Raw genomic sequence first — 22,568 nt, forward strand, 5'->3', positions numbered from 1 at the left:
CGGTTCGAAATGTTAAATCTCACTGACACTATTACTTTCCATTACTGATATTGTCATTAAATAATGTAAGAAGAAATTATTATTTAAAAATGTGTGCAAAAGGAAGCTTGGGGAACAATGGCTTTGCAATAGATCTTGTAAATACTTCGTTCAATGAATCAGTATTTCCCAATGCAAAAAACAAAATAAAAAAACAAACCCCAAAAAACACCAAAAAAACCCCACCTCAAAGTAATGAAGCTGCTTGAATCTATTTCTGTCTTTGGAGTAAATATGTCTCAGTCTGTCCTGTTTTTTTCCTCGATGTCTTGGGATGCTCAGGTAATTCCCAGATGCAGCTCACTGTGCAGAGTCCAGAATGAGTGGATACCAGCAAGTTCCTCTGCTATCTTGCAGTGGGCTGACCCTGACCCAGGCACCCACCAAAGTTACTCTATCACTCTCCTCCACTAGTGGACAGGGGACAGAAAATATGACAGGTTCCTGACTGAGATAAGGACCAGGAGCACTCACTCACCAAATACCATCACAAACAAAACAGGCTCCAACTTCGGGAAATTAATTGAATTTATTACTTACAAAATCAGAGTAGGATACTGAGAAGTAAAATAAATCTTAAAACACCTTCTCTCCCCAACCCCTTCCTTCCCAGGCTCTACCTCCTCCCTCCAGTGGCACAGGGAGACAGGGAGTGAGGGTTACACAGTTCATCACAGGTTGTTTCTGCTGCTGCTCAGGAACCCCCTGTTCCAGTGTGGGGTTCCCCCCACAGGAGACAGTTCTTCATGAACTTCTCCAATGTGAGTCCATCCTATGAGCTGCAGATCTTCATGAACTGCTCCAGTGTGGCTCCCTTTCCACAGGGTGCAGTGCTTCAGGAACAGGCTGCTCCTGCATGGATCCCCCACGAGGTCACAAGTCCTGCCACCAAACCTGCTCCAGGGTGGACCCTTCTCTCCAAAGGTCCGTGCCAGGAACCTGCTTCAGCACAGATTTCCCACACAGTCACAGACTCTTTTGGGCACCCACCTGCTCTGGCATGGGCTCCTCCATAGGCAGCAAGAACATCTCTGCATCCCTGTGATCCCCCGTGGGCTGCAGGAGAATCTCTGCTCTGGCACCTGGATCATCTCCTGCCCCTCCTTCCTCACTGACCTGGGAGTCTACAGGGCTGCTCCTCTCACACATCCTCACTCCAGTCTTCTCTGGCCACAATTACATCTGCAAGGTAACTTTCTTATTTTCCTTTTTAAACATGTTATCACAGAGGTGTTATTGTGATTCCTGACCGGCTCAGCTTTGACCAGGGTCCATCTTGCTGCTGGTTGCCATTGGCACTGCAGGACACTGTAGGACATGGAGGAAGTTTCTGACACCTTCTCACAGAAGCCACCTCTGTAGCTCCCCTGCTACCAGAACCTGCCCATGCAAACCCAACACACACCTATAGAATGTACCTGCTCAATTTTATCTTCTGATTGTAATTCTCAGTCCAATCCTGAAATGGACAATGATAAGAAAAGTTTACAGCTGGGAATCTATCTCAGTCCATTTTTCCTAACTTCCAGACCAAAGCAAACCTTTCCCATCAGAGGGCCAAATCCTTCCAATAAGTAACCCAGTCATTAAGGCTGGGCCCTGCTGAAGTTCCCTGTGAGGATCACACTGCTCTGGACTCCTGACACTGGAAGAACACAATGTGTGCACACCAAGTGCTGACAGCATCAGGCCCACACATCCTGGGTTTGGCTGAAAGATGTGCAAGCAGAATTTTAGGGTTGCTTAAAAAGCAGATGAGAAAACCTTTTCCATCCACACAGCATTGTCTCATTTCTCCAGGGAATGTCTCCTGTGTTGTGTACAGAAGTACCTTTCCATTATGTTCCAATATTTTAAAACCACCAACAGAAAAAAATTTACCTGAGAGACCTTTTTTTCCTCCTGTTCCTTAATATCATCACCAGAAATTGATGAAAAGCTTTCTACACTGCAGCAAGATCTTCTGTTTATTGGCATTACTAGCCATGATCATTTCTACGTGTCCCTTCATTGGGAGGGGATGCTCCTCTGTGAGGCCTGACATTAACATTTGTTGCTGCCACCAAAAAGGTCACTTATCAGTAAAAACACAGGCAAACAACTGGTTTAAGTAGCAATTATTTTAACTAGTTTCTTCCAGCCGAAAATATAATAAACCCTACACCTAGAGAAGAACAGAATAGATGGTCTGCATCTTTTCTCCTGTTGCCCTGTGTTTATTGTTAAAAAAAAAAATCCTACACATTAATTTTGGAATAGGTTTGTATTATGGATATTCTCCTTGGTATCTTACAGCTTTTTTATCAGGTAACAGAAAAGACATCTCCTGATCTCCTCCAGAGTGAACCTGCAGGCAGATTAGGTGAAGGAGACATCTGAGAACTGCTGGCTCTAAAAGCATCAGACTTCACTTCTGCTCCAAAATAACAAGCTCCTGAGAGTAGACACAGACTTGAGAATCCCTGAACTGGGGTCAGTCTTCCATGAGAAGAAAAAATCCTATGCAGGGCTACCAGCTGTAATGGGAAAAATAATACTCCTCCATGCCCATTAAATCCACATTTCACTGCAGCTTTCTAAGAACTGGAGAAAAGTCAGTGCCAACAAATAAGTATTTGGGTCCCTTAACATAGGTATCTTCTCATGCTGAACATCAATTCAGTTCAATCCTGGTCCCAGAAGGCTTCTGACATTATCCCCAGCTTGCACTGAAGAAATTACTGCACTGGAAAACTCAGGCTTTCCATGCCCACACTTGCTCCTAAATGGAAATTAGCTCAGTTATAGACCAAAGGAGGCCTTTAATGGCCAACCTATGCTTTGGCATCCTGCCAGCAGAGCTCTCTTAAAGCCATCCAGCAAAGTGACACCATCAGTTACAAAATCTATGTGTGTCAGGTCACTGGATAATGAAACAGAAGTGTTGCAAGCATGTAAGGACATGGCTTAGGCTCTACTGTGAACAAAGATAAAATTCTTTTTCTGGAATCAGATTACTATCTTGGAAGGCATTCCAGTGGGAAAGGGTCGCTGCACTGTAACAGCATTTATACTGGGAAATATGAGCTCAGAATTGTTAAAAACCACTGGAACCAGTAAAGATGCTAATCCATAGGGTGCTTCTATGACACAGCAGCTAGCACGATGGTGAGGTACTGCATGCTTTGATGGAAAAATCCATCTTAGACTGCACTGTGCTGGACTACAGTAAAAATCATAAGTCACTCTTTCCACAGGAAATGACAGCAACACAAAATGCAAACCATGATAACAAGCAATATGACTCTCCCACACATTACTTCCTAGTAACACTGAAGAACACACACATTTGTAGCATACTTCAGAAAAGTCAGCTACATTGCAGAGGTATCATGAACAATGAGCGTGTATCCCTCTGAGTCAGTCCTGGCTCTCAAATCAGCTGAGGGCCAGCAGAGTGACAGAAGGTTAAAACTACAATGAAGTCAAAAAGGAAAGGGGAAAAAATATGAGAAAATAAAGTCAATGTAGGCAAAGTATCATTACATTTGACTGATTCAAAAAATGCGGCCTGTATGAGTATTTTTAAAATACACTCCATGGCAGAGAGAAAGACAAACTTTCAGACAAGTGATACAGCTGTCAAACCTTAAACCATGCAGACATGTGGGAAAAAAAAGTGGCCAATATCAATAAACATCTTGATCTAAACTGAGAAGGACTGCTAGGGTTATTTCTGGTTTACAGTTACACTTCTGTAGCAGTCAGTAACCCTGTCTATGGTGGCAACCACTGTGAGATGAAGAGCCAGGGCAAAGTAAAGCCATACTAAACAATAAAGCATGAAGGAGGAAAATGAAAAAGGTCAGACAAATATAAAAAGGAAATATGCAAAACTACACAGATAAATGCAAACTAATAAACTAATAAAGTTTCTGCATTGCAGTGCAAGAGATTATAGAGAAATCCATCCTTCCCAAGCCACTTTCTGCTCTCTCCACTTCTCCTTATCCTTCTCTGCAAAGAGAAAAATGTAACTTGTTTGTGCCTATTTGTAAATGCTAAGAATCAAAGGCATTACACCCAGCTTCTGAGCACTGCAGAAAAACGAAAAGGCCATTATGTGGATGGAGAATCAGTCTGTATCAGTCACTTGACTGTTCCCTTTTTTTATTAGCAGCTGTTAGAGAAGGGATCAGGGAGTGTGCTGGTGCAGTGCAGCTGTTCCACATATGTTATAAATAAGGGCTGGTAGAACCTCATCCTATTTTTAACATCAGGAAAAAAAACAAGTCACAAAAACTCCCCATTAATGCCTTCTAAGCGGAACTTTTCTCTTCTTCTTGACTTTAATGTCCAGAACTCTATACTCAAACCAGATCATTCTTAAAACAATATTCATTAAAAAAGGGAAAGAAAATGCAATTTAGTGGAATCAGATTTAGCCAGCCTGGAGGATGTAACCAATTAGTGTGTGCAGTGTCTTTTCCTTCAAAAGCAGACACTTAATCAGGATGGAAACAACCCCCTGAGATTCTGTTTCCAACAAAAGTGCAGGATTCCTGCATCGAAGTTTCTCTAGCATAACCCAAAAGCTGAGCCATACCTCACATGGCTCAGACACCAGCACCCACCCCTCCCAAAGCAGTGATCACTCCTCTTGCTGGGCTGCTGCGTGTGGCCACAGCCCCGCTCCTGCTCACCAGCCCCAGCGCAGACAACGTCAACAACCACTCGACGTGGAAGTGAAATCCCAAGGCCAAGCAAATCCCCACTCACCTGTTTTCAGGGTCTGACACCGTCATGTTGCGGGTCACGTAGCACATCTTGAGGGGAATTGTCTTCCTGTCTCTGTGGATGGAGAGCGAAAGCTGTGACATCGGGTCAGCAGAGGCACAGCCCAGGCGTGGAGATTCGGGGGGAGGCGTCTCCCACCCGATCTCTGACACGGGGGAGCCTTTCTTCACATAGGGGGTTGCTTCTCTCATGTATTTCACTATGGAAGAGAGAAAAAGAGATGGAAAACAATAAATAAATGAATATTCAGGAGTTGCATGCCCATGTAAGCTCTCGGGACTGGCGTTAACCCTCAGTGCTGTCCATTATTTCTGCTCACCAAGCATCCCAGCATGGGATGCTGTGCAAATACAGCAGATGGAGATGTGCCTGCTGCCAGTACTCAGTATGAATAAAAGGAGGGAAAATAACAGAGTAGGCAAAGTAAGAACATACAGCCATACAGTGAAAGGGATGGAACCATCCCACCTTTCTGTGACAGTGGGTAAGCAGTCATGCAACAATTGCTTCATGCAGAAGCTGTGAGCTGTCTGAGGTACAGGGATGTTTTAAAGGAAGACATTCAACCAAGTGACAGTGAACCTATTATTACTTTATCTAAAATGTTCTAGCAATACTTCCATGATTCCAACTCATATCTTTCTTCTAGTTCACACTTGTCAGTGTCCCACCACTAATCTCAACAACTATTTCTGCTTCCTGGGAAGCAGTTTTACCTAATCTACTTGTACATATATATATGGAATAAACAAAAAACAATTCACTTCTTAGCCTTCTCTTGGGAAAATAAAATGGAGTTTGAGCCTTTTGTGAAAGTGTCAGATTAGATCTCAGTCTCTTCCGGGCTTTTTTCCAGAATGGATAAGAAAAATGAATGCAGGATTCTGAAATTATCTTACTGTATTAAAACCAAACTTTTACATGTATGATTCACATTCCTCTCTTTATGCAGGCAAATCCTGCAACATTTTTCTCTTGTCTTTTAATTCTTTGGTAGTTTAAGCTCACTTTTGCTTTTGCTATTCATGTGCTTCACAAATCTGCCAGTCACAATCTCCTTCCCCTTCACAAACCTGATGGAGCTCAGACAAGACCAGTGTCCCATTTAAGTGCCCTGGTCAAGCCAATATTCCCCCTGCACTCAGCTGTGGTGCATCACTGGCTGCTGCCCCTTGATTGTACCCAGAACTCAAACAGCAGTGACATGACCTGAAAGGACCCGGGCATTGTGAATTTATTTGGGGAAGTTATTAAAATGCTGTGAGAGACTGTTTCAAGGAAATGGCGCAGATCATCGTGTCAGCTCAGCTGAAGAAACTGGGAATGACTGAATAACAAAAGGGTGGGTAAATTACAAAAGGGCATTGTGGTGAAGGATCTTAAATTAGGGAAAGCCAACTGAAGTTTTTGAGTTCAAATGAAAGCAAGAGAAGTATTCAGAAGAGTGGAGAAGAACAACAGTGTTCCTGTCAAAACCACAGGTTAGGTGATCAGCTTCAGCAGCACTATTTTCAAGGCACTTCATAAAAATATTACCAAGAGAGAAACCAGTACAAATCTAGAGTCCAGGCTCTGTGAGCACTGATTGCTACTTTTTCTCTAAAACACCTTAGAGCCCATCTTGCCATTGCTCATTTTATCCTTTTTTTAAAAAAAATCTGTTAACTTTAATCACAAAGACTTCTGTGTTTAGGTATATTATGGGATATTCCTTTTTGGGAAGGACCATTTTTGATTTATCAGAAAGGCTGATATGTCCACTCAACACTGATGTTTTCATTTCCTTGTCCAATCCTATTCTGAGTTATTTTCTTAAATTAATTCGTTCTCTTCTCAGGAAGGAGTTGGCACAGAGTTCTGCCAGGCTTCCAGAAACTATTTCAGGCAAAACGAGGTGAGATTGATTTTTTAAAAACTTTTTTAGATTTCTACCTAAAGTCCACTATCTAAAACCTGTGTCACCTAACTCCCCAAACCAGTGCTCATCCTTGGGTACTCCACAAATTACATGATTTTCAAAGGTGCTGAAAATAAGCAGTTGTTGCCAGTGTCATAGAGATACTGGTTTCAGCAGTTGCCATCTCAGTTTGGATGTACTCATGACCTTAGGGAAGCCAAGAAACAGAACAGTTACAGATGTGGTGAATCTACTCCTGTTAACACTGAATGAACACGACTTTGTCATTAATTTACATGGGCGGAACAGTTGAAGCTGTGAAAATCACATTCAACTTCAAACAAAATTTTGTTACCTTTAAAATTAGAGATTAATGATTGAGATTAATGATTGATCTGTTGAAAAAGTAATCCAGTCAGTTTTTGAACCCTGGTGCAGTGACATGCCAGCAAATGTGATTCCAAATAAAGATCCAGATCTCAATAGTGTAGCTATTTCATCTGTGCTATTTTTGTCCTTTTTCAGTTGCAGCTATATCCATTCAACCTTAGCATATTTTAATTAAGAAAAGAAGAGAGGGGCAAGGGGAGGAAGGAAGCTGAAGTAGAAAAATTGGCTGAAAACCTAAGCAGGAACACAAAATGTGAATTTAATTCCCCGGAGATGGGACAGAAGAAAAGAGGCAGCCCTTCCATGAGCCAAAAGCCAAGTTTCCATGCGATGTACCGGTGAATTCATGGCAGACAGCTGCAGTGTTTCACAAAATCCCATGAAAAAGGAAGGAGGAGTAGGGGGAGAGCAGAAACACAATCCTCTTTCCAGAAACTGAGTCTTAAACACAGCAAAAGCCAGGAAAACTACCTTGAGGAAGTACATCCTATGAAAATTCCTTCCAACTACTGAATTCACAGACATCTATCTAGTTTCTGCTACATCTCAACAGAAGATGGTTGCTCAGCCCCAGGGATATGAATAAAGAGCGATTAATGCACTGATAAACTGCTAACACCATCTTCATATGAAATTCCACAGTAGAATGAAAAAATGAAGTAAACATGCTTTCTGTTTAAAAAAAAAAACAAAAACCAATATTTTTCTAGCTTTTGCTAATAACATCCCACTTCCTAATAAACACAAGCACAGCTCTCTGGATTCTTGGCTGAATTCTGCTGGGTTTTACAGTCCAGACTTTATGGCTGTTGCATATTCAGGTGTGTTTCATATTTTAAAAGCCCCCAAATGGACACATATAAAAGCACAAATATAATATGGGAGTGGAACAGGTGGAAGAACTTGATTCATTTATGTATTTTTTTTTGTTATTATTTAAACTTCAGAGCCACTGCTTTCCATTTCCTTCCTCAACACCTGTAATTACATGTCCATAACCAAAGCCCAGTTTACGAATTTAGCTGAAATCAGGCACACACTGTTCAGATGACTCATAAGTTTTATCAGCAATTATTTCCTATTTACCTTTAAATTCTGGGTGCAAATACTGCACCAAAAAATTGCTGGTTTATAACAATGCACCAGCAACCCCACTACATACAGAGCAATTTAGGATGACCCCATAAGTTTACATTTTGCAGCTTGTTCACTAACCAGAATCCACATAGCAGAAAACAAGTTGATACCAGTATCTATTATATGTATCTATTATATGTGTCATATTCCTATTCCACACTGCATGATCTGAGAATCATGGATACAGCAAAGTTAAACTGAAGTTATACAATACACTTCATCATCAGGTTTTAAAAACAGCAAAAAAGATGATACAGTCTATTGGACATTAAAGTAATAATGTGGATAATATTCTGCTTTCAGAGCATTAACTCAAGAGCTGTATTTCCTTTTCGATACAGTAGCACAAATTCAGGTACTAAATGAAAAAGAAAGCAACTATCAAAAACACTTGTTTTATATATTGCCAATGAAACTACCTATTGAATTAAAACCTCGAAACATTTAATGAAACTAAGTAAAGCATGCCATTGTATAACAACTCTGAATTTTGAAAAACTATTTTATAGGCATGTATACACATATATATACCTTCAGAATAAATACCTATGTCTAACATATATACAAATATTAAATATATATTTGTATTAAAATGCTACAATCTTTATGACCACCTGAAGACTGCAAACACAGAAAACAACATTCAGGGACTCAGAAAAAAATTCTAATAGTTTCATTATTATAACTCAATTCACTCATAAATTTAGTCAGGAATTGTCTAAACTCATTTGTTTGTTGCTATAGCTCAACTTCAGAGATCCTTATACTCAGTACTAATTAATGATCCATACCCTTTTGCTGCACCAATAATAAGAAACTGCGGTCAAGCAATTAAAATTCCAATCTCCGGAGCGTCCCTCCCCACAAAGAGAAAAGGAAGGCAAGTGGCAATCAAATGAATTAATCCACTGATGCACATTGACATATTTTGGATTTATTTTTTGATCTGCAAGACAGGCAATGTAGCTTCCAAAATAGCACTTCATTTATAAGCACTTCTGCCAAGTCCCAAGACTCCACAATTAATCCTTTGTTTCTGTTCACCGATGACTTTTTTAGAGGGGGAAGAAGCAGGCTTTTAATGAGAGAAATACTACAGACCAACTTGGTCAGGTTCTTGGCCAGATGCCTTTCTGAGGAACTGGGACTCTTCTGACACATTCAAACTGTTTCCTAGGAGGGAAGACAAAGAGCACTAAGGGGAAGCCAGCAAGCGGAGGAAAGATCTTTTGTTACTCCAGGAACGAGGACAGGATGTGTAGGTTTACAATACAGAAGTAAAAGGAACAACATACCTGAATCTGCTTGAAGACACTTGATCAAGGAATTCCCCTTTGCAGGAGAAAAGCACAGAGTGTCCTCTACCATAGTACCACAATTTGCCTGCTTGGCTTTATGTGAGAGATCAAATTTCCTCTAAACTCAAGCCAAGCGCATGCCTTACAGTCAAGCACTGTATAAAAATGAGATGAGCTGCTGGTGCCATCATCAAAACTAAGACCCAAAGGAAAGAATTTATGAGTCAGACCATCTATGAAGATGTGCCACATGATCCTTTCAGCAGCTTTAATGTGGGCATAAACCGAAAAAACAGTCAACAATCCTGCTTGTCTGTTTCCACTACATTTCCTACTGAAACATCTGCTACTACTTTCGGACAAGTATTATCTGTTAACATCATCTGCCTTCCCCCATGCTGAAATGGATCTGCAATAGTAAACCTCTTGATCTGCCAAAAGCATCATATCTCCACCTCTGGGAGATGACAAAACTTAGTTAAAATGAACACCTTGTGATAATAAAAATCCCCTTTATGCTTTGGACATTTCTCACACTGTAGTGAGACTATGCTCAGTTTCCCATTTTGTGCTGTTTTTAAAGTAATTCCACTGAATTACTTTTATTTCAGTGTACTGTCTATCCATCTCTTAGAGAGATAGGCTTGGATTTAAATCATAAGGGGCTGTTTTTAAATCCATTTTAAAATACACTGCAGTTATTATACTTTTTATATGGAATACAAGGATGACTCTTTTGAAAGAATAACTTCAGAAAGATCCAGAAGAGAAACACATCTGTAAGATAAAGTTTACCTGAAAAAAGCACCTTAGCAATTGGTCCCAAAAGGTGGCTAGTAAGCAATCATGCTTCAAGTTTGAGTTTTCAGTAGGGACAAATAGGCTGGATTAAAAAAATAAACAACTGCATTTTAAAAATATAATGATTACTTCATAGTATCCTTTTAAATTTGCAGCTGTTTTTATAGGAAAGGTAAAGCTATGTTAAGGAGGGGTATAAGCACCATCACACATTTGCATTCAACAAATGAAGGCAGTACCTTCAAAGTATCTTGCAATAAGCAATTTAATGTTGTTAAGAGAACTTCTTTGTCAACAAGGCAAGAAGACTTGCAGTCCTGGCCCCATCAAACACAAGAAAATGGGACTAAACAGGTTAGTCTCAGGAAGCCATGCAAGGTTTGTGAGGTTTCAAGTTTGTGAAACCTCATTGTTTTGATACCTTGAACAGGTCACAGTGATTAGCCACACTGTGTTATCTACATAGGCTTCAAAAAACATACCTCACCACCAAAAATGTCTTAGAAGTTAAGAAATGGCAGGGGAAAGCTTGTGTGGCAGCAGAAGTTTTGGCTGGAGCAGTGGGCAGCCCCTGTGGACGCTTCCTCCTTCCCATCTGCACCAGGGGCCTCCACTCTGATTCCAGCACTTGTGAAACTCACACATCCAATGGAGATTACACTCATGGCCCATCCCATGCTTCTGCATAACACCAAAAATTCTTCTTTTACTTATCCTCAGTTTCTTTTCCTGAGACTTTGCCTGTGATGTGGGCTGATTCAGCCACTGATTCCCTAGGCTGATGTTTCCCCATTAGCAAACACTTCAACCGTTTCTGAGTTTCCTCAGCATAAATGTTTTCTACAGAGGGAAGGCTTTATATGTCTTCTTATCATACACAGCATATCAATTTTGTCAACTGTAAAGCCTCTAAATATTAATTCATTTTCATTCCTCCACAGAGCTGTGGTTTTGTATGGCACACAGAGCAGCATGAAGCACACAACTCAGACCCCACCAGCCTGTACCAGACAGCCTGAAATCTTCACCTCCAGTCAGCACTGCCCGCCCACTTCTCTCTGAGATCACTTGGAGCTGGTCACTGCTAACCTTCCCCCTTCAGCTCCTTTGTGAGATGCATTTCCATGGCCTCATAATAAAGTTCACGTTTAAAGTTAACAGCAGCCATGTTAGAGGAAGCAGGAGAAATTTCAGTGCTGGGGTGAGATTCTTCTGTATTTCTGCTCAAAACAGATTAACAGAAGGTAATCAGACAAACTTCATCACACAGAATCACAAAGGAACTGGAGGCTGGAATATGTGACACCAGTACTTAAGCTGATGAAGTGATTAAAAACAGTCACAGCTTGCCAGTAACCTGGTACACAAAAATTTCAACTGGTAAAGTAGTAGTAATAATAATAATAATAATAATAATAATAATAATAATAATAATAATAATAATAATAATAATAATAAACTAAAGGCAGACTGTTTCCATTGGGTGTTTCTCAATACTTTCCATTATAATGTCCATTACTCATACCTACTATGCTGAATTTACTACAGTCTCCTTCAAGTAATTTAGTTTATTTTAAATTTCAAAGTTTCTGTTTCAATCAGTTGGATGTATTCAGTTCAGTTTTAATATGCCACTAACAATAATTTCATGAATTCAAGGTCCCATAAGCTATTAATCTATATTTCAAAAACTTTACCTACTGCAGCAAAATAAATGCATGCACATCTCGCTCTTCATAATCTGAAAAACAAATTTTAGCTTGTAAATCCCAGAAGTACAATGTTTGGTTAAAAAGAAGATGCTTATAGCTTGATCTAGGGGACACTGATGCTATCTTGAAGAGCTTGTACTCAAATAAACAGGACCCAGTGGAGAACATGGAGCAGCTACATTGCACAAGTGCCTCTTACCAAATAACTACAAATTGAAAAAACTACTGCCAAAACCTGAAGGCTGTAGCTATCTAACCTACTACATTTTTTTAAGTAAAATGTGACACAGCTCATTTGCTGCATTGTTATGTGACACTGAACTCTGCAATTAGAACTATGCAGATCTTTCATAATGGAAGTAGAAAACATCTGAAACCGGTAATTTGGGAGCTGAACATGGAAATTAGCAGCCACATTTTGAGAAAAAGCATTGTGGGACCAGTGAGTGACTCACTGATAACCAAACTGGAGCTCTTGCTTGTCCCCCAAGGTAGAATGTTTCCTAAGCTTCCAAAAAACAAAAAAAAAACCAAAAAAAAAAAAAAAAAAAAAAGTACTCCTGCCCTAAAGTACAACAGAACTTTATGAATGTAACTTCATGTAAAGCAGAGAAATGGAGCAAAATACATTTCTTCAATGGAACTGTAGCATGCAGATTTCAAAGGGCCTTCTCCTACCCCAAATTGACACTATGTTTTAAAATCTTTTACCTATATCTCAGGAATAAGTTGATTCACAATTTCTTGTGTGCTTCTCATGCTTGTTTCCCTGCCTCTGCCAGTATTTATAGATCCCTCTCCCATCACCCACACACTCAGATGGAATTCAAGGTGTCTGGCATTGCCAGCATGCTATAATTTTTCTATTTACATGAGTAATCTCAAGTGTCAGAACAAATATTTCAACTAGCTAGTGATCATGTGAAAAATACATAAGGGTATTACAGTTTTAGAGGATGCTGTTATTTCAGCAGGCACACAAATCATTAAGTAGTACAGGGTAGACTGAAAATGGCACTCACTGAGAGGGAAATTATTATGCTGTGTATGATTGTACCTGTTTTACAGATGGCTAAACTGACACAGGCAAGTTAAACTGCCTTCCTCAAAGTCATGCAGTAAGTCACTGACAGAGCTCTCAGCATTACACTCAGTTTCTACCTATATTATTTTTCCTGTTTAAACAACTCAGAAAGTTCCTAGTGCCAGAGAAAACTGGATTCACAATGTCTAGTGTTTTCTCCCTATGAGAAGACCTTTGAAGACCTTGTAAGATCTCCAGGATTTATTTTGAAGAGCAGAGCTGAAATCTCTGAAAGTTTCAGTTCACCCTTTTCATTCTTCACTGGACAACACCAAGAGCTTTGAAAATGAACAAACTCAGGGCACACATTCAGCTAAGAACTTGCTGTAACTCCTGTGGCTGGGCTGTGCATGAAAAGGCACCTTAAATTCTTTGTTTTGGGGAATCCTTTAGTTTGCAACCTTACCAACAGGACAGGCCAATGGCCACATCCAGAGTCCTCAAGTAACAGAGATTAATGAATACTTATCCACATGGGGACAGGAGGAAGGGAGGGAGAATACAAACACTAAGTTGAATGGCAAACACAAATCCTAAACTGATTACGGGAAACTGGGATAAATGTATCTGACATGGGCATAATGTAGAAACTCTGTTTTCACACAGATCAAGAGCACCTTTGCCTGGTTCTGAAGTCCAAGCACAGCCTGACACCGCCTCCACTCTACCTAAAGTCATTTGCAAGATTAACCAGGCAGACCTGGAATGAGATTTGGCTGTACACCTATTTCCTGGCTCATCTACAGGCTAGAAGAAAACCACCTGAAGCAGACGGATTGCTTGCTGGGGCACTGGGAGGGAGAGAAGAGCTCGCCTGACACCACCCCTTGTATTTCAAGGGGTAAAGGAAACAGGACTGTATATGCAGGAAGGGTAATGAAAACAGTTGGACAATGAAACATTAAACCACATCCTTGTGCCTCAGTTCTTTGGTTCCAAATTGAATGGAGCTCTTTTCTACCACGGATTATGGATTTCTCTAGGAATAAGCCACTGAAATCCTATCAACAAACTACAACAATCAACAATTAAAGAATAAGAACAGTAGTCATTAGCATTGGCTAAAAGGTTTTCAGAAACCACCTGCACTTTAAGCAAGCATGGGAAATTCTCAGAACTGACTCAGAAAGAGACTGAGACTGAAATGCAACTGTGCTGCCATAGGACCATGGATGGCATTGTGTACTGCTCTTTGCATCTCAAAGTCTCTTACCAAGATGACAGCTCTTCTGTTCTGGTCCCTGAGGAGCTATAGTTACTGTATCTTAAAAAAATGCCAGTGATCCATGATGGAATATGGTCCTCCTGGAACTTCAGTGCATAATGCAATTTGGGGTGAGAAATACTTGGGAGGAGGGGAAAGTTTATTACTTTTAAATAGCCTCATCTAAAACTGTTCTACAGACAGGATCTCAAAAACGAATTAGTGAACACAGTGAACAAGGGAAGCAATGAAAATCCTCACAAAAATACTTATTTTAGAAATGGGTTTTTTTCATGAAATGGTTTTGTGAAGTGCTTTAAAAAAGACATCTTCATTCAAATTCTTTTCTTTCTCTACAAACAAAACAGAACTGTGAATTGACATTTTGATTTAAAATGTCTTTTTAAGATCAAACTCCTTTTCTAATAAATATTGCATAGAGTTTCCCAGCATCCATTTTGTCAGCTGGAAAATTTATACAGTTATGATTCTATTAGATTTCTTGCAGTGGACTGGGCATTTAATCAATGAGAGCAAAGAACATCTAAATAGGGTTAGGCTGCAAATTCCTTTCAGTGAGAAGTTAAATCCCCATTAGCTTTGAGCCATAAGCCCCCTCTGGGTTTAGCACACAGCTTAAAAGATAACTCTGTGAGGGGTCATGGCTCTTTACTGAGGCACAGAAAGCCTATTTCACAGATCACCCTGCAATAATAATGTAAATATAATCCCGTTCCAGTGGGCACTTTATCCTTACAGAAAACAAGCAATGTTTTCTGTCCCAGAAAAAAAACATATTAATCTTCAATTTAAGGGTGAAATAATTCCCTGCTTCACTCCAGCCCTATTACAGAGAACTACTGAGTCTGTCCTCACCGTGAGCTGATGCTGGGGCCAGCAAAGTCCCCCCACCTCTCTGTAGCGCAAGACAGGCACAGGTTGCTCTCAGCAGCTGCTTTCAGCAAGTGAAGTTGTTTCGGCACATCAAAACACATTTGCTAAATGTCAGTTTTGACTGTTTCAGGTTAGGTCAAAGCCAGGTTAAAATAGTACAACCTATTGTTTTTCAAAGTCTGCAAACTGCCTGCCAAGTACTTTTTGGTCAACTAGTACAAGAGGCTGATAACAGAGGCTGGAAAAGAAACTGGCAACTTCAAGCTGAGCTTCAAAGGGCTGTAATAAAATGCAACCCCGGTTCAAATCATCACAGAGAAACCGTTTGTTTAATCAGTGAGAAGAATGCTAATTTGTTTATATATCAAATTTATTTGCCATTTGTACTACTGGACCACTTACTAGGATTAGTGAGGAACCAGGGCACGACAGCCTCAGATGCTGTGCAAACACAGAACAAAAAGCTGGTCCCCTCCCAAAGATCTTAGAAATCAAGTACAAGTTAAAGGACAATAGGGACATGACAAGGAAATAAGCAGGCAGAAGAACCCACAGTAAAAACCATGCATGTATCTCCCCATGTTGTTACAGCTGCACTGCATTCCCTGTAACAGAGACAGCAGTACCAGGTGCTGTTTGTAAAAACACTGAAAAAATATGAGTGGAGTGATACAGTTGCTAGGATGCTTTTACAATTAATAGTAGCAAAAATTTTCCCTTGTTATCACTGCTACTTCCAAAGCAGGAACTCCATCAAGACATAAACTTGCAACACCACCTCGGGCATAAAAGGTTTTCACACTGGAGCTGTAGCTTGAATTCTGCTTATATATAAATATAGATATAAAAGCATTTGTCTGAAGCAAGGACAGCTCAGGTGACTGGGAACAGTTAACCAGATAAGATGTCCAGCAGAGCCTGGACGGGCAGGCAGGCTGGCCTTGAGGTACATATAATGAAAAGTCCTCAATACATGTGCAGATGCAGCTCTGCTGAACCTCACAATCTCTCTCTTGGCCTCGCATGATTCACACAAAAGGGGCAAAAAAATACCCTGCTTGTATGTCTGTCCTGTGAGACCTGGGAATAATCCTGTTGCAAAAGTAAACAAGCTTGCAAGGCTTGCAGACTGAAAGCAAAGGATAGTACATGTGTATGCTTCATTAGTGTAACTGGTTTCCTTCATGCTCTGGTGTGGGAGTACCTGTGAAATGAGGAGCTGGAAGCACAGCTTTCTCAGCCACATCTGTGCTTTTACAGAGGCTTGGGGATACACAACAGGGATAACTATCTGTTTGAGGCTTATTTGCTTTATTTAGCTCAAGGGCAGGTCTCACTTGCTACTTGCTGACAGCACAATCAGATTATATCAGGGCTGCTGCTTTTTTCCTTTTTTTTTTTTTTTAATTTTTTTTTTTTTTTTTTAAACAGCAGCAGCACTGATGGGCACAGAGGGGAAAAGAATGTATGAAGAATAATTTCTGCCTCAAAGTGCTTCTGATCTCAAGGTCACTTACAATTTCTGCCAAAGTCACTGGGTTCATCATCAGTGGGAATGAGCTCAGGTCATATGGTCAAAGCTGAAGATATGAGTAGTCTATAGAGAAGCAAAAAATGGGAAGTGGGAGGAAAACTAACCCTGGCAGGTTATATAGCAGCATAAGCAGCTGTTGAACTCCAGTTCAACAAGAGATATCCCAAATGGAACCATTGGAAAAGAGCTTTGACATCAGCTATAGTGCTGACACCATACCTCTGCAGGTTGCAAACACCAGCCCATGTCCCCACAGTCAGGGTGACTCTTCTCTCATCTTGCACACCAAAGGCCATCAAAATATTATCAACATATATTTCTAAAGAGATCACTCACATAAATAAGCTGACCTTTGGGTTTATTGCTATTGTAGGTTTGTGCTCCAGTGTTTAAAGGACAAGCTTGAAACTCTAGATAGCAAATATTGGAAACTAAAAATTTAGTATTTATACAATAATCATCTACAACTCTTTAAAGACCAACTCTGCAATTTCTCCCCTTTTAGAAGCTATAAGAGGCTGAAGTAAAGCTTGTGGCAGATTGAGACCCTAAAGCAAAACCTCTGAGGAATCTGCCTGATTGGTTATTGAATTTAAGAAAAAAAGATGAGGATCTGGGAGAGGATTTTAAGCTAGCTGGTGGCAGAGGTATGTCTGTGACATTTACATCTCTTCTGCCATGGGGAATGTTAGAAACTTATTCTATTATTAATTTATTCTGATGGGTAAGTAATGGCCCACTAGTTATCCCAAGTCAGAAGCTGAGAATACTGGAGTGTTCTATACACTCTTCGTTTAACCAAGGGTTATTCTGCAGCTCTTTCATTAAATGAATGATAGATTAGACAATGTACAAGCCTATCAATTCCAAAGAGGGCAGACCAGTTCTGAAGTACGTGCCAGTAAATTCTACTTCTAGGTCACTTCAGCTTCCTCCAGGAGGAGGAAGCTCACACTATTTATATTGCACTGCCTTTTCTTAGCCCACTGAAGGGACAAATCATCATCACCTTCAGAGGCAGGACTAGGATACTCATAGGATTCTTTCAGATTGACAGCACAATCCCTGGATCTCAGTTTAGTTTACAAACACTAGACCTGGCTCACACTGAGGTTTATAGGATTTGTGCTTAGCATGCAGTGACACTAATGATCAATGACCAGAAAGCCCTCTTCAACAAAACTGTTAATGAGATAATTCAGTAGCAACAGAAGTACAACAGAGCAACTACATAAGCACAAGCCAACACAGTAATATATAGACATTTATAAGTGCACGCAGATATACATTCATCTTTTCAACATGTGCCATGTCCTAGGGTACTGCTAGAGATTTCTGGGTCCCCAGCAGCTGTTACCTGACCACAGTGGTCCTACCCCTCAACCCCTGTGACGAATTCTACATTTGTTCCTCTGTCAGGAACTGAGCAGCAGCAGCAGCAGCAGCAGTCCCCCCTGCAGCCAGCATGTGCCCCAGCCCCTCCGCTGCCTCCCTCCCATGGGCACACCCTGCACACCCCTCTCACCCACCTCAGTGAGTGCCAGTCTCTTCCCTCCCTGCCCAAAACACCTCACCTTCCCTTTTACCCTTCCCTTCCCACAGCAGCAGCCTCTAAATTCTTCTGCTGAGGGGAAGGAGGAGGAAGAGATTACCAGTGGTGCTGAGCCAGGCTGCCCTTGCCTGCTCCCCGTTTGCGTGGTGCAGAGGCTGCACACAGGAGCAGCAGCTGGTGCTGGACCCCAGCACATCTCCCCCCCTGGAAGCGCCCTGTGCTGGGACAAGTGCTGCAAGAAGCTCTCAGGCTGTGCTGTGCAGCTTGCAGAGCTGTCCCTGTGGGAACAGCAGCAAGGGCAGAAGCCTTGAGCCATGAGCCACGTGTTGTACTCTGGTGAATGATGCCAACACGTTCACATCAGGAATTCTATCTACCATTACACAGAAATATTGTCTCCCTGACAAAAATACCTTTACAACATTCATAGCATTCTCTAACCAGTATTTTCAAGTTACTTCACAGCAGCTCAACACCCACCACAGTCAGATCAAGCTGTGGCAGTAGGGTTCTGCAAATAGAAGCCTCAGATAAAACAGGAACGAGGTGTCCATGCTGGGCCATGGCATGGCCACCACCACCTTCTGCCAGGCATGGGGAGTTAGAAGAAAGTTAAAGACAAAATACATTTAATAATACAAAGTCAAAATAAGTTTTGAGAAAGGGAGCGTGATTTTAATGGAAAAGAAAACTTTATCAAATCAAGGACACTGTATCCTAAAACCAAAAAAACTCCAACAAAACCAAACAACAACAAAAAATAAACCAAGCACAAAACAAACAGAATGTTTATTGGGGCTGTTAAGGAGATGTTACCTAACAGGATGAGCAAACTCATTACAGCCTATCTCCTTGAAATTCTTAACTTTCTTATAGTCTACAGTGCATTTCCAGAGCATTAGTTGCAATGGTGAATTCCAGCTACATTCAATACAGGCAGTAATTAAATGGTTATAAAAACGTGGAGCTGGAATGCTGACAAGCTCTATGAGCAGCATTATCGGCAGTGATGGCCAGGGAGTCAATCTGCTGCACTTCTCCAATGGTTTAAATAATGTTTGTCAGGATCCCACAGTCAACACTTTCTCCCCCCGTCTCTCTGCATCATGCCGCAGTAATTGTGCAGATGCCTGCTGTGTTCAGGAGATGGAAAGCTCCAGAAATTCCTCAGAAGTAAAACACAACAGAAACCCTCAGTCAATTAAGTCATGTTCCACCTTCCAGCAAGACTTACCCAATGGGCCACCAACAGCTCCTCTCCCAGATGTGCATCCCCCTACTCCTATGGTTCTATGGCACCCCAGAACTTCCCATTTCTTACTTGTGAACAGAAATAATTATCATTTTAAATACATACTCAGGAGTGTGTGGCTGACATGTACCCATGAAACTCAAGAAGGAGCCTCATATATTGACTTCAAAATTTGTGATCAGGGTTTTTGTAGTGGTTGAGAATCTCTTGAACAACATTGCTGTGGAAAAGACAATGGGTTATGCTATTGCCTTGGTCCCACACTTCTTACTAAAAACCATTTCCCAAATCTCCTAAAATGTTCTTGTAGCAGCAGGGCCTCTTCATCCCCAGGGGAGAAGTGAGGAAAGCAGGTCCAAGCCCCTTTTGCTATGTCCATTGCCCCTCACCCCTGTGCTGGAGCAGAGCTCTGCTGTAACTACAGCTGTCTGAAGCCAAGGCTCTGACTCGCGCTGTGACAAAAAGCAGGCTCCTTTGCAAGGGCTATCACTTTTTGAAGAACCATTGTTTTTCTTTAAATTCAACAGTTGCTCCTCCAGTGGGAGGAAAGGAAGTGTGCACAAACAGCCCTGCTGCCAGCCGAGCCATCCTGCACGGAGCAAAGCCCCAGCTGCTCACACAACCCAGCTTGTTCCTGGCATCCACCAGACACAGAAATATCAGCAGAAGCAAAGGAACACACACTGTTTTTTTCCCATACGTATTCTCTCACACAACATTCTGTTTACTGCTCTACAGTCCTTCTGCAGCCTCAAACAGGTGTTCAATTTAAATTACCTTTTCCTACCATCCTCTGCTTTCGGTATCCTCACCACATTCCTTTCCATGGATACCCCTTTGTGCTTGTGCTCTGTTTCTGACAAAAATCTACAGGGCTCTCCCAACTGGCACCACTAAGGAGAAGAAAAGAGATCAGCTCTATTTTACCATCTGATTTGTTTCATACAATCAACCAATTAGGCAGGTCAGGGCTGTGTAATTCCACAAAACTAAGTCTATGTAACAGCTCATCATCTTTTACTATTATTCTCACCTTTCATCCCTATTTTACTCTCATCAGCAGTTACACAAACTTGTCACATCTTATTCTTAAATGCTGATCTCTTCAATCAATGCACTGTCTCCTCTGCCTTCCGTCTGCATTGCCCAGCACTGCAGTGATATGATCCTGACGTTCACTAGCATGAAAAAAAGTCTGTCTTGCTTTTGGGTTGCTACCACTACAGACATCCAAGCAGTCCCGCCAAAAACTGGAGAGGCAGGAGGAAGGAAAACACACCTCAAACCTTAGACAATATAATGTACCTCCTTGGAAACACTGATCAAACAGCAGAGCAGAGAGACTTTATCAGCAGCCTGCTAAAGGAAATAACCAGAGGCAAACCCTCCCTAGACACCAGAAGATCTACAGAAGGAAAGTGGTATGAAATATTTTCTTCTCTTGCAGATTCTTTGGTAAAGAGGTATAAAAGCTCAGCAAAATGTTTCCTGCATTAGGACATTACAACTCTCTCACTCTTGACTCTGATGTTTACAAGACATCAGTTCCCACCACAGTCTTATAATATTTCTAGTTGATTAATTAGATTAAGAAATAAATCAACCATGAAACAGGATTCACTGAAAACCAGGCTCTATTAATTCTGGGGCTGTCAGACTTCATGTTTTTTGCAAATAACCAGGAAGTCCAATTACATGCACAGCAAACACACAGAACATTAGATTCCTCAAAGAATCTACAGAGAAAGCCCAAGCCCAAAATAATAGTCTGTCTGAGCAGGAACCTGTTCCCTTGCAATGGGAAGAGCCTGAATAGTACAAGACATGCAGCTGCCTTCAGCTTGTCAAGTCCTTGCCAAAAGTATCCATAAACAGAGTCATCCCCACTTAGCAATGCTCCATAGCTGGCCAGATGGAGCCCTGAGGGGAGCTGAGTGGAGAAGCGAGGCCTGAAGAGCCGTAACACACGCTCTTCAGCTCTTCAGCTCTTCAGCTCTTCAGCTCTTCAGCTCTTCAGCATGCCAATAGCTGGGCACACCAGCACCCAGTGCAGCAGCCTGGCCCTACTGAGGATTCCAGTCACCAAAGCCATCAATCCCCTTGCTTAACCAAGCATGGTGATATTGGTCCTTTAAGACAAAAAAGACCAGGAAATCTTCTTGTAGAACAGAAACCAGGCCTGGCTGTGCTCCCAAGACTTCAGGAGATGATTTGTCTCTGCTGCTTTGGCACAGTTAGCTTTTGGTAGACACATGCTGCTGCTATTCCCTTGGTGATCAAGTTAGCAAAATCAAATGACTAAAAATGAGAAGTCTGTGGAGAGAAAGAGGCCTTTAATGTGATCTAACACAACTTAAAATCTAAAATGAAGACAGCCAACTATGTGGCATAACAGGAGGAATTCACTGAGTTAAAATTCCTATGTTAGAAACTGGCAATTTCTGTAGTTCACAGAGATAAATACTCCTCTCCAGAGGGCAATTCATGCAGCAGTTATTGTAAAGTGGGAAGAAATCAGTTTTTGGAGCTGCCAGGTTTTCTCCTTTTCTTTGTTAACAAGTGTGAAGAGTCAGTATCTCATTTTAGCTAGCTGTCAAGCTAAAGTTCAGAGGGATGTGAAGCTCATCCAGAAGACCAAGAGACTCCACTTGATCAACCTGTATTTGATTTTGCATCAAATCCAGTATTTTAAATCCAAGGTCATATCATTCAATTATAATTTGTGAATGCTGAAGTGGTACTGCAAAGACTTGGGAGACAGGAAAATAAGAGTAAATTAAAAGCTCTGGAGTTTCCATAAGGTTTTTTGATTACATTACCATACACAACTCACATACATATACATTATTCTTTTAACTGCATGCCATAATCAGAGATGTCAAGGCAGTTCATTAAGTTTTGCAAGTCCAAACTAATGGATCTTGAACAAAAAGGAAGCTCAAACCCATCCATCCCTCCTTTTCCCATTCCTTCCGAAACCTATTCTAAATCAAAGGTA

At 41.1% G+C, this 22,568-nt stretch overlaps 1 protein-coding gene across 1 annotated transcript in view; it reads right to left on the reverse strand.

The window, feature by feature from the left end:
- Positions 1-22,568, reverse strand: part of SNTB1 (syntrophin beta 1) — a 112,504-nt gene that overhangs the window by 51,640 nt on the left and 38,296 nt on the right. The window contains exon 2 of the mRNA XM_058830314.1: positions 4,798-5,014. Coding sequence (XP_058686297.1) covers positions 4,798-5,014 — 217 coding nt within the window. The remainder of the gene's footprint in view (positions 1-4,797; positions 5,015-22,568) is intronic.

Source organism: Poecile atricapillus, chromosome 2 (assembly GCF_030490865.1).
Source record: "Poecile atricapillus isolate bPoeAtr1 chromosome 2, bPoeAtr1.hap1, whole genome shotgun sequence".
Lineage (NCBI taxonomy): Eukaryota > Metazoa > Chordata > Aves > Passeriformes > Paridae > Poecile > Poecile atricapillus.